Genomic DNA, 16,492 nt, shown 5'->3' on the forward strand with positions numbered 1-16,492 from the left:
ATTTCTTTTGGTCAGAGCAATTAACACACACACACACTCAATGGAATACGTAGCATCCCAACCCACTTTTTAAAGGCAATTGCCAGTTAACTGTTCACAGTTTTATAGTGATAGTTTATTAAAAGAAACCCCCAAAGAAAGCTATTGCAATGACACAAGAATCCAGCCTGAAAGGGGTGATTCCGAACACTGTGAAATCATTCTGCGCGTTCTGCAAAAACTTGTGTTACTCCACTACTCAGTTTGCTCCCATGAGCACATTAAAATCACAGCAAAAATACCTTAAACTTTGCAGCAACGAATGAATTTCAAGTTCTGTGTTTTAGAGGAGCGTTAAAGCAGTGCTTTTGCTACCGAGATAGTAGGCATTTATTTTCACTAAATAACCAATGAGCACAATTATGCCTTAAAATTCATTGCTACAGTGTAGGTAAATAATGGTGTTTCTCCAGGCTCCCGGATTCTTCTGTTAATACTGAAATTACTTCGGTTAATTACAGAACTACCATGTAAACCCAGATAGTACCTTAACACTGTTAAACTGGTCCCTGAGAGATGAGGGAGGGCCGGTTTGACCTGACAGAAACTTACCGTGGGCTCCACGCCCACGCCGGTGTTGTACTCACAACGCGTTTCCGCTGCCACCCTTTTAATAATTTAATTAGAGTGTTTTGGTGTCGTTGTGACAAATAGCCCGCGTTTAACTGCAGCGGCAGCAGCATTTCCCCCGGTTGGAGACGCCGAGGGTTGCCCGTTCACGGGAGCCGCCGAGAGGCCGGACAGCCTGGCTCCCGCCTCCCCCCGGGGCCCCCTTCCCGCCTCGGGGTGAGACCGGCCTGGGCGGCTGCGCCCTCGGAGCATTTCGAAGCTCAGGGCAAGTTAAGCGCCGCACTACCGGTGACGGCCACCGGGTCCGGCCTCGCTCCCCGCTGCCAGGGGTGGCCAGGCCCCGGGCTGCCGGCGGTGGCGGCCCCTTCCCCGCGGAACGATCGCTCCGCGGCGCCGGCGGCAGCCGGGAGGGGGTTGGCGGCGCACCGAGGCGGAAGAAGGCGGGCCCCGGCGTTTCCGGGTGGGCGCGGTGGGGCGGCTGGGCCGGGCGGGAGGGAGGGAGGGAGGCAGGCAGGCGCGGGCTCGGTTCCCCTCAGCCCTGCTAGTCGCCGGCGGCCCGCCTGGAGCCGGTCCCGCCTGGCAGCCCCTAGCCCCTTCACCCGGCGTGTGGCACTGTAACGGGGCTTCCCTTCAGGCGGGAGTTGCGCCTCCCCGGCCGGGGCCAGCGGCTTTGGGTGTAGCGCGGAGCCCGGCCGTCGCTGCCCTCCGCAGCGGCAGAGCCAAGCCGCGGAGATGGATGACGAACCCGAACGGACCAAGCGCTGGGAGGGAGGCTACGAAAGGACATGGTAGGCTTTCCCTTTCCCTCCCCACCTCCTCGTTGGTGAAGGACGAGGAAAACCTCCCTTCGGCTCAGTAACAGTCTGTTTTGCGTAGGGAAATTCTTAAAGAAGATGAATCCGGATCGCTGAAAGCGACCATCGATGACATTCTTTTCAAGGCGAAGAGGAAAAGGTACAGTGCGTGACCACAAGCCTCCACGTAATACTGGTTGGTCAGTTATAAGGGCTTAATCATTCTGAAACTGGGTCCTCCAGGTTGAGTAAGCATGTCGGCACACCTGCAGTATATTTTTGTGTCCTTACCTCTTCAGAGCTCCAGATGTGTGCTTCTTGCCTGCTACTTATTAATTGTGCCAGAAAAATAGTAAAACTTATTTTTACCTTTAGTCCTAAGACTGAATGTTTACAGGCTTGATAGCCTAGATGTAGGCTAGCTAAAGAGGCGAGGTCTTGATCTGATGACACACAGTGCAGAGCACTGTAATTGCAATTCGCACTGCTTAGAGAAAAATCCTTCAATGCTTTTTTAATATAGAAATCGTGCTTCAAGCTGGGTTTTGGTATCATGGCACCAGATTTGTATTTCCAGGTGTCAGAAAAATTGCTAGATAAAATCTAGATTTGTTTTATTTCAGATTATGTTAAAATATTCAAATTTGGATAAAATTTTAAAGTTCCATTGAACCCGGTAGTAAGAAATAGTTTTTGTTTGTTTTCTGTGAGGCATGAAATCTGTTTGTAATTAAATTGTCTTTTTTTCAGTGTAAATAAGTGTCTTTGGTTTGTTACTGCTTCATATTTGCTGGTACTGGACTTGTTCCAGACTTCTGCTTTAGGAACCATTCATTCATTTACATCTTACTTAAATCCTTTTGTGTTTTATTAGACTCTTTGAACACCATGGACAAGTTCGACTTGGAATGGTATGTTAATGTCTTAACCCTTGTCTGTCTTGGGTCCAGAACTACTTGAATAGAGGTGGTATGCCTAATCTGAAATACAGCTTTGGTGACCCAATGTGCCTGAGACCAAAGCTTGCATTTTCCACCAAACTTTTTTTTTTAAAAAACATTCTTTGTTTATTGCCAGTGTGGGATGTGAAGCATGAGTATTCAGTGGTGGAGGTTTGGCATGTTTGCTGTATCAGGGTGTATTTTGCTACAGCAGTCAGATCACACACACTTGCATTGTCAGTTTTTCTTCATGTGAAGAATGGGCATAATTTAAATGAGTAGTAAATGACAACATTACTTTATACAATGCTGAGGTCTTCAGGTGAAGAGGTGAAGGTGCAAACTATGCCTATTTTGTACCTTATGAGCAGAAACGAACACTGTGCATTTTTCAAGATAGTCTTTTTTTCATTTTGAAGGAGAAGTGGAAAAAATGCATTACTTTTTCAGTTGCTGTTGATTGCATAGCTCAGTATACTGAATTTTCCCTGTTTGAGGGAGGAAGTAGCTGCTTTTTTAAGTAAATGGAATAATGAACTGTTCATTTAAATACTTGTTCTGTGAGTGATTATCACTTATGGTGAAAATGCAGATGCGTCACCTTTATGTGGTTGTTGATGGATCAAGAACTATGGAGGACCAAGATTTAAAACCGAACAGACTTACTTGCACTTTGAAGGTATTTTTGTACTCAGAAGTTTTCTCTTAGTAATCCACTGTTTCTCTGTAAACCAGTTCCATTTTGCTTTTAAAAGAATGGCAGTCTCCTGTGACTAGATTACATGCATAGCCTCATCTCTCCTCTCATGCCTACTTTTTTTTCCCTTGTTCCTGTTGCTAGTCTGTAATTTTCCTGGTTTTTAAAAAGTAAAATCTGTGTGACATTAGTTTGCCTTGCACGAGTACTTCTGTAGAGTAAAAACATTTTCTAAGGACGTACTATGGAAAGACACAGTATGAAAAGTATGTGGAAATTAAGCTGAAGTGTTGCCCATAATAAGGGATGAAAGAAGAACAAACATTCTTTCATTGCACATCTAGAATTTTTTTTTTCTTACAGTTGTGTTTTGATGAATTTGGGTTTGAGTGGATGCTAGACAGGGGTTGAATTGGATTTCTGCTTCAGACTGTTGAGGACCTGAACTGTACATCTTCTACTATATGGTCTTCTTTAATAACACTAAGCATTGAAATCCTGGGGTTTGATAATTTTGTACAGATTGATGCTTTTAGTATTTTTAGTATTGCAAACTTTGATTTGAACCAACAGTAATCTAGAACTTTACCTTATATGAAGTGAATAAAATAAGTGGTGGCTAGTTTCTGAAATTTACATTGCATTGGTAACATGGGAGGAAGGAGAAGGATGGAAGCGGTAGGGTGAAAGGAGAATGGAAAGGAAGGGCTCATTCCCCCTTTTTTTCCCCAACTTTTTTTTTTTTCCTTTAAATGATACTGGATGTTTTGCAAGTACCACCTGCTTAATGCTTGTGAAATAAAACTGTATGTAGTTTTTAACTGTCTTAACTTTTCTTTATAGTTATTGGAATATTTTGTTGAAGAGTACTTTGACCAAAATCCTATTAGTCAGGTATGTAGAACCATGCAAGAAACAAGTAACTGAAAACAATTTTAAAAGTTAGTTTTAACACTATCTAATAAACTGTTTTCAATTGATGTTTTCCTTCCCATCCCTTCCTCATCAGTTTGGTGAAATTCATGTTTGTGCCTGAGCTAATGAACATAAGAACCCATCTATTCCCTTTTTCCGAAACATAAATTCAAACACAGAAGACTAATTATATTGTTTTCAGGCATTTAGAATTTTAGAAGATTTCTTCTCATACCTCGTGGCAAAACTATGGGAAATACAGGAATGTATGTTAACTGATGCATAGTGATTGTGCTCCTGTTGTTACACTTACAAGAAAACTTGTATAGTTAAGTAATTCTGATCCCTAAAGAAGTATTAGGCAAAATATAGCAAAACTGTATATCAACTTATTTTTAAACTTGCTAAGAAAAGTTTTGGCTTTTTTTTTTTTTTTTTTCCAGATTGGCTTAATTGTAACCAAGAGTAAAAGAGCTGAAAAAATGACAGAACTTTCAGGTAAGGGAGGTAGTGTATTTTTTTTAAATTGGAAGTGTTTTTATCTCTTGTGTTGATGTTACAAGTTCTACCTGGATGACACTGCTGAAAGTGAAGTAGCATTAACATAGTATTTTTAATTTAAAAGAGAAGTTACTGCAAGTTATCTGAAACCAGAGTTTTTACTTTGATCTGTTTTGATCTAGAATTGTCATCACATGCTTGTTCATGATCAAGTCTTATCCAGATTGCACCTAAAATATGTTTTGTTTCCCCTATAGTTAATTTCTCACCCTCTTTGTTAATTTTGTATTTTTACAACATCTGTGTGCTCTGTGAGATCTGATCTGATGTCAAGAAGCAAGGTTTCTTTGGTTCCTGCTTTCTGTCACTAGCAATCTGTGTCGCTTCAGAGATGAAATCTTAATTTTTTCTTTTTATTCACGTGTAAAACTGGAGCAACTTTATTGAGGAATGTGGAGATACTTCACAGTCATGTTAAGTACTTAATGATATGCAACAGTTATTTTACTCTTTTTGACTTCTTAAAGTTTCTAACAATTGAGTGCCTGTAGGGTAAATGTCTTTCTGTTAATATATTGTTTTATTGTTTTCTACATTCTGATCAAGAGGTCAGTTTCTAAGGAGAAGCATAGAGTTACAAGTTACAGTTTGAAAGTGGTTGTTGTACAAGTACGCTTCTTTAAATATATAGTTTAAGTATGTCAATTCTCTTAACTTGTTTTTTCAGGGGAATTGTTTTTTTCACTTACAGGCAACTCAAAGAAGCACGTAACTGCTCTGAAGAAAGCAGTGGATATGAACTGCAGTGGAGAGCCATCTCTATATAACTCCTTAAATTTGGCCATGCAGACTTTAAAGTTAGTATATATATGGAGGGTTTTTTCCTTTGTTTTCCATAATCAGTATAATGCTGATTTTGAATTTTTGGAGGGGCAGAGACAGTGTTTTTTACAAGTAGCATCTTGCATAGTCCTGACCTGAGTCTTTAAAAGGCAGCTTTATGTCATCTCACAATACAAACTGTTAAGAAGTTAAACATGCTAGCAGTGCAGAAGTTAATTTTCTAAGACAAGATGCTTCTATTTAGAGGTGTGCTGCTTATAAAAAGCAACAATATTTTAAAGTAGGTGATTTTATGTCGTGTATGAATATAGTGATGAAAGACCGTGCAATTAGTTTTTACTAGAGGGCTAAGGTATGAGAGAGGCCAGAGTTAGGGGTTAATAATGATAAGAGAACAGGAAAAGAAACAGCACTGAATCACGATAATCTGGTGGAAGTTTTGGCATTCTTTAGAAAGGTAAATTTTCAGGTAGGACAGATTTTAAAAAGACTCTCTTGCTGTGTGAAGTATTGAGACAGGATAAACATTTGTGGAAGACTTTTAACAAATAATTGTAGCTAGAAACACTTGACAGAACAAAGCTAGTAGTCAGTGTCATAAAATTATTTGAACGACTAATTGGAAGAGAGTTTTCCATTAAGAACTAAAAGACAGTAGTTAAAAGTAATGGATTTACACCTATAAACTGATTAGATTTTTATTTTAAGAAGTCAGGAAGACTTACTGCAGTATTGCTAGTTTGAAGGTGAATTTTGCCTGTGAGAGTACAGAGAAGGTATGGGGATAACTTAAGCATTAGAGCAAACAATCAGATAACAACTACAGAATCAAATACTGTATTTTAGATACTGGAAAGGTTTGGCTTTTGGAAGGTGAAATTCTGGTGTTCTAAGAAGGATCTTGCCACAGTCTTTTATAATTTTTAGGGGACTTCATATCATGTCATCTTCTGACTTAAGTATGTTGAAGTCCTTGGAAACTTCAGCATACAAGTAGCTTAGTGTACAGAAGTAAATTAACTATATACTTTCTTTAGGCATGTGCCAGGACATACAAGCAGAGAGGTTTTGATAGTCTTCAGCAGTCTGACGACATGTGATCCAGCCAACATCTATGATCTAATTAAGGTACAGAAGTGAAGTTTGACTACTGCATTGAACATCCAAGCTGTTAGACTAAAACCAGACAGTTGCAGTGTCATCACTAATTATTTTTCATTTAAAACTTTGAACCTTTTTACTGTTTTCTGTTCTGCATATGAATTTGAGTATGCTTTCTTTTTCCATTTGAAGTGCTTAAAAGCAGTTAAGATCAGAGTATCTATCATCGGCTTAAGTGCTGAAGTTCGAGTTTGTACAGTACTTGCCCGAGAAACTGGTGGTATGTATCTGAAGTTCAGTAGTTATACTACTAATACAAGTTTAAAATTAAAATTAAGTAACTAATTTTGTCATATATGCATCAATGCATTTTGATATTTAAGGATAATATATTCTGTTGTGCTGGCAGAAAATTTAAGGGTTTCCCAAATCTACAAAATACACAGTATTTAGTGAAATTATTATGAACTGGTAGCTGCATCTCGAGAGAGAAGAAATACTTAGCTTTTTACATGGAACACTAGGTTTTAAAAAATATGTGATGTAGAACTTAATTGTAACACGTTAATATCAATTACAACAGTGGTAACTCTTACAATATCATTACTATAGTGTAATGTTGGATAAAAAACTATGGGCCTTCATATCTAATTAAACGTTCTGGTGTTACTAATTTTAAAACTTGTCATCTTCAGTAGCATTAACTGGACTGTTTTTTAGGAACAGGATTGGCTATATTTTTTTTACTTAAGTTGTTTTCTGTCATTTGGAGAATATGTTTGTGTTCTTATCTGCTCATAATCATAAGGCATTTCTTTCTTCATGACAGGAACATACCACGTTATATTAGATGAAAGTCATTATAAGGAACTGCTGATATATCATGTTAGTCCTCCACCTGCCAGTTCAAGCTCTGAGTGCTCCCTTATTCGAATGGGTAGGATATGGTTTTGTTAAAGTCCTGGTACAAGATTTGTGAATCTTGTCTTTTTCTTTCTTTGCATTTTCTGTGTTAGAGACATTGCACAATTACGTTTTTTTATTTTAACTTTTATTTTGCTAAATAGATATAAATTTTCCTGATGCTGTTCCTGGAAAATAATCAGCTTTAAAATAAAGTTAAGAAATAAAACAAATAAGACAAATTACTACTCAGCTGTAGTTGGAAACAAGAAAGTGGAATGATATTGTTTGTACATTAATAGGTATAAATGTAATACTTAGAAATGAAGGATAAAAAACTATTTTATTTCTCCCTCTGTTTTTTTCCCTGCAGAAGGCAACTATTATAAGCTGAATTGACTGTAAAAGCCATCTGTTTGGCCATGTAGTACATGTTTGTTAGGAGCAATGTTGTGGTGTTCTTTCAACAGATGGATTAGGTACCTTTTCTTCTCCTGATGTATTTCTCAATAAATTTAAAGCCTGGAGTTAAACCAAAATAGGAACTCTAATGCCATGAATTAGAGCATTGATTTCTCACTTTCATCCACCCGTTCTTACAGATAAGAATGTATGTATTTTTGTGTGTAGATTTAAAGACTGAAGAGATTCACTTCTTATAGGTAAAGCCTGAGAAGCAGTTGGAAGAATTAACTGCCCACTTGACATGTAAAAAATAAGTGGTAGAAAGAATGGTATCCGTTACAGCCTCTGTAACGTGCTATAGTCTCATCTGTAATATACTGCCCTTGGAAGGTGAATATACGCTTTGTGTGCATGTAAAAATATTTTCCCCTTAATTAGAAAGCATTGTTCAAGTGAACATTCATGTAGATCTCCTTCTGCTTTCCTACCATTGCACACATCATTTTCTTTATAGCTATTCTGCAAAAAGGGGGTTCCAGTGAGCTTTGGTAAATGTGAGGTCTATGAAAAGATTTTTTTCACTTGGGGGAAATACAATAAGGGATTTGTTGGTTGATGTAGGTAGAGACCTCCAGGAAGGATTTGATACGTAGTAAGAGTGGATTACTTCTCCTGTAATAACAAACAAACAAAAAAAGAGATAGGCCTTAATCTTTAGAATAATCTTTGAACTTCTCCACTGAAGTAAGAAACTGAAAGATTACTTGCATGTTTAAAATTTGTAATACGGGATGTTTTTATCTTCAGGTTTTCCTCAGCACACTATTGCTTCTTTATCTGATCAAGATGCAAAGCCATCCTTTAGTATGGCGTAAGTAGAGTTGATGAGAGTTGATTAGAATTCAGTGAGCTGATTAGAACTCAATAATAATTAATCATATTTAGAAAATCTGCTTCCCAGTGAAAATACTGCAAAATAACATGAAAAAAAATAGTGAGTATGTCTTGTGACTTCTCAGTAGAAATTTTGTTTCCATCCAGTATGTGGCCATAGTTACCTCTGTTAAATATGCTTTTTAAAATTTACATTTAAAATTTTTTTGTATGTAGTAAATGGCTTTTAGTTGGGTTCTGCAGTAATTAGAACACAAGGGTGGTACAAGGTATTAAAGTACTTACTACCAATTTTACTTGCATTTCTTGATTCAAGTATTGTTATCACTGTAAAGATAATGATGAGGATGATGGGTATTATCTGGAATAAAGTATTTTTTATCTGTTTACTAATGTGACTTTAAAAGGAAGTTTAAAATAGAGCCTGATTTGATTAGGGTACCAGAGCTCTTCTCAATGAAAGGAAGCATAGTTTTCAGCAATGATAAGGGAGTCTGAATTTTCAGAAGGAAATGGTGTCAGCTGTTTGGAAGAATAGGTATTAACATGCATCTTAAAGTCAATACAGAATATTTGTGAGTGTGTAAGGAGAAATACTAATGCTGTTATCTTTCATAACTATTTTTTAAAGATACATGGGCTCCTTTTGCGGGAAAATTTGGTCTTTGTTCTGTTTCTGTGGGAGAATGTGGTTACTGATATCTCACCCTATCAATTGCTTTCTGACACTTCTATACATGTGGAACTGTTGCATGGAAGCTACTGAAACTTTTAAACCTATTTATTGTGAGAATTATGTAGTATTTATAGTTATGTAGTAGTATGGTGTTATCTGTTCGGTATTAAATTGTCTCTCTTTGCTCTAGGCAATTGGAAAACAACAGTGAGCCGGGTCTTACGCTGGGGGGGTATTTCTGTCCCCAGTGCAGAGCCAAATACTGTGAACTTCCTGTGGAATGCAAAATCTGTGGTGAGTAGCAAGAAAAGGTGAGCAGATGAATTATGAGTTAGTGGTAAGAGAGTGAAGGGGTAGAAAAAAATCAACTATACTTAGGAATTAAAAGCCAGCTCTGCTTTAAGAAGTCTACATTCCTGTGTCTGGGGATGTCAGCTTCATACAAGGGACTTTCAGGACTATACCTGTAACAGTAAAGCTGTTATCATATCCCCCAGTATAAGGTTATAAATGAAAAGCCCTAAAGCAAAGCGGGGAAGAAGGGTGCTTCGCATATGAATGATAATAATTTCCTCAAGAATGTTGATTTAACAGACACACCAATGTTTCAGACTCCTTAGTGCCAGGCCATGAAGATAAAGAGTGCTTTCGAGTAAAAGGACAGAAGTACCCCCTCACCTATGGGAGTATGTAGATGAAAGGTTTTAAAGTTGAACTCAAGGGCAGGCTGCACAGTGACACATGAAAGGCTATAAAGTCGTAAATGGAAGCCCTTTGGTCTTGGAAATGTTAATGGACTGTGCAACCAATGGTACCTCTCTCCCACACCCCCTTAATGAGGACATGAGGGAGGATTAGCATTTTTTATAGTATTAATATTGTGTGAGCGACAGCTGTCCTGCTCTTAGCTTCTACAGGCATAGGACTAAAATGTGATGGGTGTTATCAAGATGCGTGTATTTGGCAAGAGGATGAAGTAATTCTAGTTTTGGATCACCTTGTCCTAGTTTCATGTCAAGGTTTTCACATCAGCTTGAGTCTCATTTCAGCAAAGTAATAGTGTAACTGGAGAAGTGCTATGTGTCAGCAACAGGTTCTCTACAGCTGCAGCAGCCAGCAGAACAAGAGCTTGGAGGTTTACATGGCATGTGAGTAAGCAACGAAGAAGTTTGTGCCAGCCTGTTCCCCAGCTAAACTGTTGTCATGGTTTAACCCCAGCTGGCAAATAAGCCCAACACAGTTGCTCCCTCACTGCCCCACAGTGGGATGAGGCAGTGTCATCGATGAGTGTTTTAGATCATTTAAAGAATCTGTGAAAGTGCGACTTAATAGAGTTCAATGGCAAGGTTCACTCTGTTGCTTACTACATGGGAGAAACATACAAAGGAAAATTGAGTTAGAATCGATTTTCCATTATTTGCACAGAGATCAGAGGTGCAAAAAGGTAAGGGAGACACTCCCGTTGAGTCACAAGTTTCAGAATGGACCCTCTTGCTTTCTAAACTCAGAGAGGAGTCTAGGTGTGGCTGGATCCAGACTTAGTCTCAGACTTGGTTGGTGCTTTATGTCGTAAAGACTATATGTGCACAATCAAACCCTCATATGACTTGGTTAGGATTTCAAAGTTTAGCATGCTATTAATCACCAGTCTGTCCAGGCAACTGGTGTTAGTTGACTCCGAAGTTCCAGCCCTCAATTTCCTGAAACAGACTCTCAGGCATGGAGTCTTATAAAAATAAATAATTTAATAGAGTGGTACAGCAGCAGGGTCAGCTCCAGCTGGGTGCTTCCAGGGAGGGACAGATGGAAGGAAGGGGAGAAGGACATGAAGGAAGAACCTAAACAAAGAGATTGCTGTGCAGTTATACCCTTATAGACTATTCACCCACCCCTCACACACTCTTAACACTCGCTTCACACGTGTTCCATGCACCCTTTGATCCAATAGTGATTCTGGCCTGACACCTTCTGACTCATTGGATTCCTTCACTGTCTCCAGACAGGCTGTTAGTTAATCTTGTCGAGTTGCAAGTGCTCTTGATGGTTGTAGCCTTGAAGCCTCCTTGTGTCCTGATTTACGCTGTCTGTGGAGGCCCCTGTTTTGACTAATTAGGTACGTGTTCAGTGAATCTAAGTGGAAGTTTACAGCTTGCAGCCTAAGGCTTCAGCAAATCTAGCTGCTCATGCTAAGTATGTAAAGCTAAGCATACTAAATCACACAATGTTGTAACTCTAAGTAATTCATTCTGTTTAAAACCTACTTATTTAAGCTAAAGGACTGGTATTTCTTAATATTGAGAGGCATCCCTGCTCAAGGGGAGAGTTCCCTGGTGTGCAGTCCAGTTGCCATCCAGGGAGAATTCAAATTGGGCTCATCCAACAATCTGTCGTTGGTAAAAGATCTCTTTGCTGGAGATCACCCCCATGCTGCCTTGCAGGGGTAGCTCAGAGAAGGCTTGCTTACGCTGTCGTATTTAGGGGATAAAGCAGTTGGGTCATAGTCAAATTGCATACAATGGGAGAGGTATGCATGAGACTCCTTGTACCCACAACTTTCACTGTGTCACTCTGCTCCTTTGTGGGTTTCCTGGAGGAGTTCTTGGCCCAGCTACAGCTCAGGCCTTTACGCCCTTTGGAGCCTGTACCAAACTGCTGCTGGTTTGGTTAAGGGGGGTTGAGTGCATCTGTCACAGGGAGAATTGGAAGGGTAAAAGTGAGAAAATTTAACAGGTTGAGATACAGACAGGTAAAGCAAAAGCCATGTGCACAAGCCAAGCAGAGTAAGGAATTCATTCACTACTTCCCATCAGCAGCCATCTCCAGGAAAGCAGGGCTCCATCATGCCTAACAGTTACTTGGGAAGACATATGCCATCACTCTGAATGTTCCCCCCTTCCATCTTCTTCCCCCAGCTTTTATTGTTGAGCATGACATCATATGGTACAGGATACAGGGTATCCCTGTGGCCAGTTTGGGTCAGCTGTCCCAGCTGTGTCCCTTCCCAACTTCTTGTGCCCTCCCAACCTACCTACTTGCTGGTGGGGTGGGCTGAGAAGCAGAAAAGGTCTCGACTCTGTGTAAGCACTCCTCAGCAATAACTAAAACAACCCTGTATTATCAACACTGCTTTCAGCCCAAATCCAAAACAGCCCCGTGCAAGCTACTATGAAGAAAATTATCCCAACCAAAACCAGCAGACTTATGTTAGCTGAAACAGGGTTATGGTCTGGCTTTGGCAGTATTATAGCAGGCTGCAGTAGAGTTTTGTAGTTGGGCACCATTTTAACTGGTAATGTGAAACAGCAGAACTGTCATTGCTAGAGAGGAGTTGTGCATTTAGATTTAATTGGAAGACTCTTCTATGGTTGCATTTTTTTTATGGCATGAGGATGAAAAACTTGCTAAATTTAAAACTTTGCATTGTAATTGTACTTCTAAAGACTGATTAAACCTTTTGATTAGAAATTCAGATGATTTGCTTGTTCTTTATATTTGGATTTAATTCTGCAAAGGATTACAGGTTTGAATTATGGAAGCTAACAAATAATTTTGGGTTTTAATTCTTAAAAGCTCAGATCCACTGAGTAATTAAAAAATCTTTTTTCCTTTTTGCTTTGTTTAATGCAGAAAAGCTTTTCAGTAAGTCTTCTCTTGTAATAATTTTGAGGTCTCTTTATTTGCAGGTCTTACGTTAGTGTCTGCACCTCACCTGGCTCGATCTTACCATCACTTGTTTCCTTTGGATGCCTTTCAGGAAGTCCCCTTGGCAGAATATCAGGGGGAACGGTATGCAAATCATACTTGTGATAATGTGTGTACTTGTGGACCCTGTAATTTTTTTCTCACAAAAGTAAGAATAGCTGGCAGCAGCTTCTTTGCTGCTGGAGACACTGCTGAATGTTTGGGCATTTTGGGGCACCACAGGCAATAAGAAATATTTGTGGTTCCCATTAACAGTTACCATGTGTGTTCAGTTGAATAGCTGAAAAAATTGCCATAAATTGTTTCTGTGTATGGGATGTTTTTTAAACACAGTTTTACACGATCTTGAATGTTTTTTCAGTTAAAATACACGATTTTGCTTTTAGGTATTGTCAAGGCTGCCAGGGAGAAATGAAAGATCAAAGTGTAAGTATGTTGAACTGCATTGGAATTTGCATTGAGGGGTGTCAGAAGTAGAGGTGATCCTTTGGTATAGTCTTCTAAAGACCAGAAAAATATTTGTGGAAGTTTATCTCATGGTTAACTAGAATTGTCTGTTAGTCATGCCTTTTAGACTGCAAAGTCTGTAAAAGTGCGGGAAGGGATTTCCTAGAGAGTTGCATAAATAAGTTTCCACTCTTAGCCATTTGAAACCATCTACAGTGACTTGAGCTCAGCCCTTTGGACATACTTGCTGTTAGAAACTTCAGTTCAGTTGGGTTTCTGTGATGTTAGCAATATAGTCTCTTTACGCTGTCTTGATGACACACCTGTTGCCCTACTGTAGTGCTATGATGGTGATAATTTTTTTCTAATTTGACTTGGTTTCCTATCTTTTCCACACAGGTTTTCATATGTAAAGTGTGTCAGAATGCATTTTGTGTGGAATGTGATTTGTTTGTTCATGATTCTCTGCACTGCTGTCCTGGCTGTATTCACGAGCACCCTGCTCCCATACCTGTATGAAGGAATCTCTTCTTAGAAATTGTCATATCTATGTCATTCTTGCATAAATCTATTTTGTTTATTCAGCCATAGCTTTCACTGAGGCATCTCAAAACAAGAAAGATGTAGATGATTACAGAAGGATGAACACTGGCTTGGGAGCAAACTTTAATTTTTACCTAATGTATTAATGATTTTGTTTACTGTTCATATATTCTTGAATTACCTATGTCTGATTTATTTTCTTTGTTCTTGTCTGAAAAGCTCTGGCTTTTTCTGAATGCTATTGTGAGTAACATGTATATTTGTAAATGTGAAAGTGGTAAAACTGGTTTGTATGATAATGTGGTGATTCATCTTTGTTTCATTTTTTTGTTCAAAAAACAAGCCCTGAAAATATATTTTATATATCGATTGCTATTAGCTCTTGGTTTTGGTGGATGGTGGAGTTCTATAGATCAAAATATTTTTTTGTAAGAATTTAACAAAAGACGTTTTTGAGCAATTAGTTGGGGGACATTTCAAATATCAATTCAAAGTATTTGGGCTATTCACCTTGGCCTTCAGTAAGGCAACTCAAATACAGCTCTTAGAAATTATACAAACTATTGTTTGATGGTGATAGTATTGAAGACAGTGGTGCTGTTTTGGTTTTGAGGCTAGAATGAATTGCCAGAACTGCAAGTCATCTTCTGTCCTTGGCTAAACCCCCAGAGCAACAGACAATAAGGTGGGGGGAGAAGGGGAAGCACGTGTCCTTACCTGAACATTGAAGAATGAAAACTGAGACAAGTGCAAGACACTCTTTGCCATTTTACAGTGTCTCTTCAAAGTGTGATTGCAGTTTGAACTTGTGAGAATGTAACGTGCTACACCTCAGTAAGAGGAGGTTGTGATGGTGCAGTGTTTAAAGCAGTATGTCACATCTGGTCTTCTGAAGTCCTCTTGTGACATTTGTAATACATCCAGAGTAACTCAGACACTGATGCATCTGACTTAATTTTTAAAATTGTGAGCTTTATTGTCAGCTTAGGAACAGCAATAATCTAACCTAACCTAACCACTGAATCTTAAAAGTGCAAACAAAAAAAGCGAACTCCCATCTTACGTTAGTTCCCTGTTTTTCACGCTCACCACATACAAACAATACATGCTACTTTTCAGTTTTCACAGATAGTTTTAATTTCAAGTCCTTTAAATATGAAAATTCTCAATTGTTAACATAGCTCCTTCTGTGCTTTTTCTACTATTTATGCCTGCAGGCTGGCTAGAATGCAGTAATTCTACTGTTTTGTCAGAAAAATAACTGTTTCGGCATCTGTGTTTCGTTTTGTGCAGGGTCAAACAATGCCTATAAACCCTTTGTGCTATCAGGTGATTGCAGTGCCTATTACTGTAAGGGTATCCTAAAAATTAGCAGAAAAAGGACATATTCATGGGGTTTGGTGTGGTCTAGTAGGCTATTCCAAGCCAAAGGAATGCCCTAAGCCTCTGTCTTTTAGATATTCTGATACTGGTGACAACATCTTGATACGATGTTTTCTGATAATATTTTCATCTTTACAATCAGCATTTCCTAATGGAAAAAAAGATTTTGTCAAACCACTTCAAATCTTTTCTAGCTTTTTCTCTTTTTAGATACCAAAATAACATACTTGGAAGTAGAGGCTGTGTAGAAGTTGTGGCCATATACTCCATTATCTGCATGTGGTCTGAGTAATAATTTGGCTTCTCATTGGATAGGAAGAGCAGTTCAAAATAGGTCCTGAAAAATCGGTATTGGGGCAACATTTCTCTGATGTGTAAAGAATTTCAGCTGTGGCCTTCCTATTTAAAGCAGCATGGAGGAAATGCTTCCTTCATCTGTACTCTTTGTGATTCACTGGATCTCAGATTTCCTTTGCTTGTGGGAAGCTACAACCTGCTTAATTCTTGGTCCTGTATTTTCTTATTTATGGATCTGCCACAAGATTAGTCAGTCAGTGAGGTTATTAGCAGGCCTGTGAGAAATTCTGCTTCCTGAAGATGTTGCATAATACGATTTGGACATTAAGTGTTGAGGGAAGAGATGAAAAGACAAAAACATCCTGTGGTGGGTGCCACAACTATAGCAAGAAGTTTGAGGCTGAAAGGCACAGTGAGACTAGAGAGCGCACTGCCATGTCGAGTGAAGGGGATTTCAGAAAGGTGAGTGCCTTTGCTTTCCTTCTACATTATACTTTCCTTGCAGGAATAAAAGTTATCATCTGTGTTAATGGTTATAACTAATTTCCAAGACAGGAAGTGCTGAAAATATGTTAATTAAAATATGAGTAAAAGAAATGTCTGGGTTTAGTTTGGCGTAAGAACCACAACTCCTGAACAACTTAGATGGCATCCTGGTCTGTCTCATGCAATGTGAGGAACAGTTTTAATTCTAGATTCTGATGTAGCTAATGGATGAAAAAATGCCATATAGTACTAACTCTGAAGCATTACTGGATTGTGCTGACTCCTGGCTGAAAGAATGAGAGTAGATGAATTTTTTTTTTAAATGTCATCAAATTTGAATAAGAATCATGTTTCC

At 38.9% G+C, this 16,492-nt stretch overlaps 1 protein-coding gene across 2 annotated transcripts; it reads left to right on the forward strand.

Annotated features, from left to right (window-relative positions):
• Positions 1 to 1,098: 1,098 nt before the first annotated feature.
• On the forward strand, positions 1,099 to 14,270 carry GTF2H2 (general transcription factor IIH subunit 2). Of its 2 annotated transcripts, XM_075021035.1 has the most exons (15): positions 1,099 to 1,397; positions 1,486 to 1,563; positions 2,278 to 2,314; positions 2,937 to 3,023; positions 3,885 to 3,935; positions 4,400 to 4,454; positions 5,209 to 5,314; positions 6,338 to 6,428; positions 6,594 to 6,681; positions 7,231 to 7,338; positions 8,517 to 8,580; positions 9,470 to 9,573; positions 12,963 to 13,065; positions 13,368 to 13,407; positions 13,828 to 14,270. In XM_075021035.1, exons 1-15 carry the CDS (start codon positions 1,342 to 1,344, stop codon positions 13,945 to 13,947), a joined length of 1,188 nt encoding a protein of 395 aa, XP_074877136.1. In that variant the 5' UTR covers positions 1,099 to 1,341; the 3' UTR covers positions 13,948 to 14,270. The 2 variants fall into 2 exon arrangements, with proteins under 2 accessions (XP_074877136.1, XP_074877137.1); XM_075021036.1 differs by lacking the exon at positions 13,368 to 13,407.
• Positions 14,271 to 16,492: the final 2,222 nt, after the last annotated feature.

The sequence above is a fragment of the Buteo buteo genome, chromosome Z (genome assembly GCF_964188355.1).
Source record: "Buteo buteo chromosome Z, bButBut1.hap1.1, whole genome shotgun sequence".
NCBI classification, from domain to species: domain Eukaryota; kingdom Metazoa; phylum Chordata; class Aves; order Accipitriformes; family Accipitridae; genus Buteo; species Buteo buteo.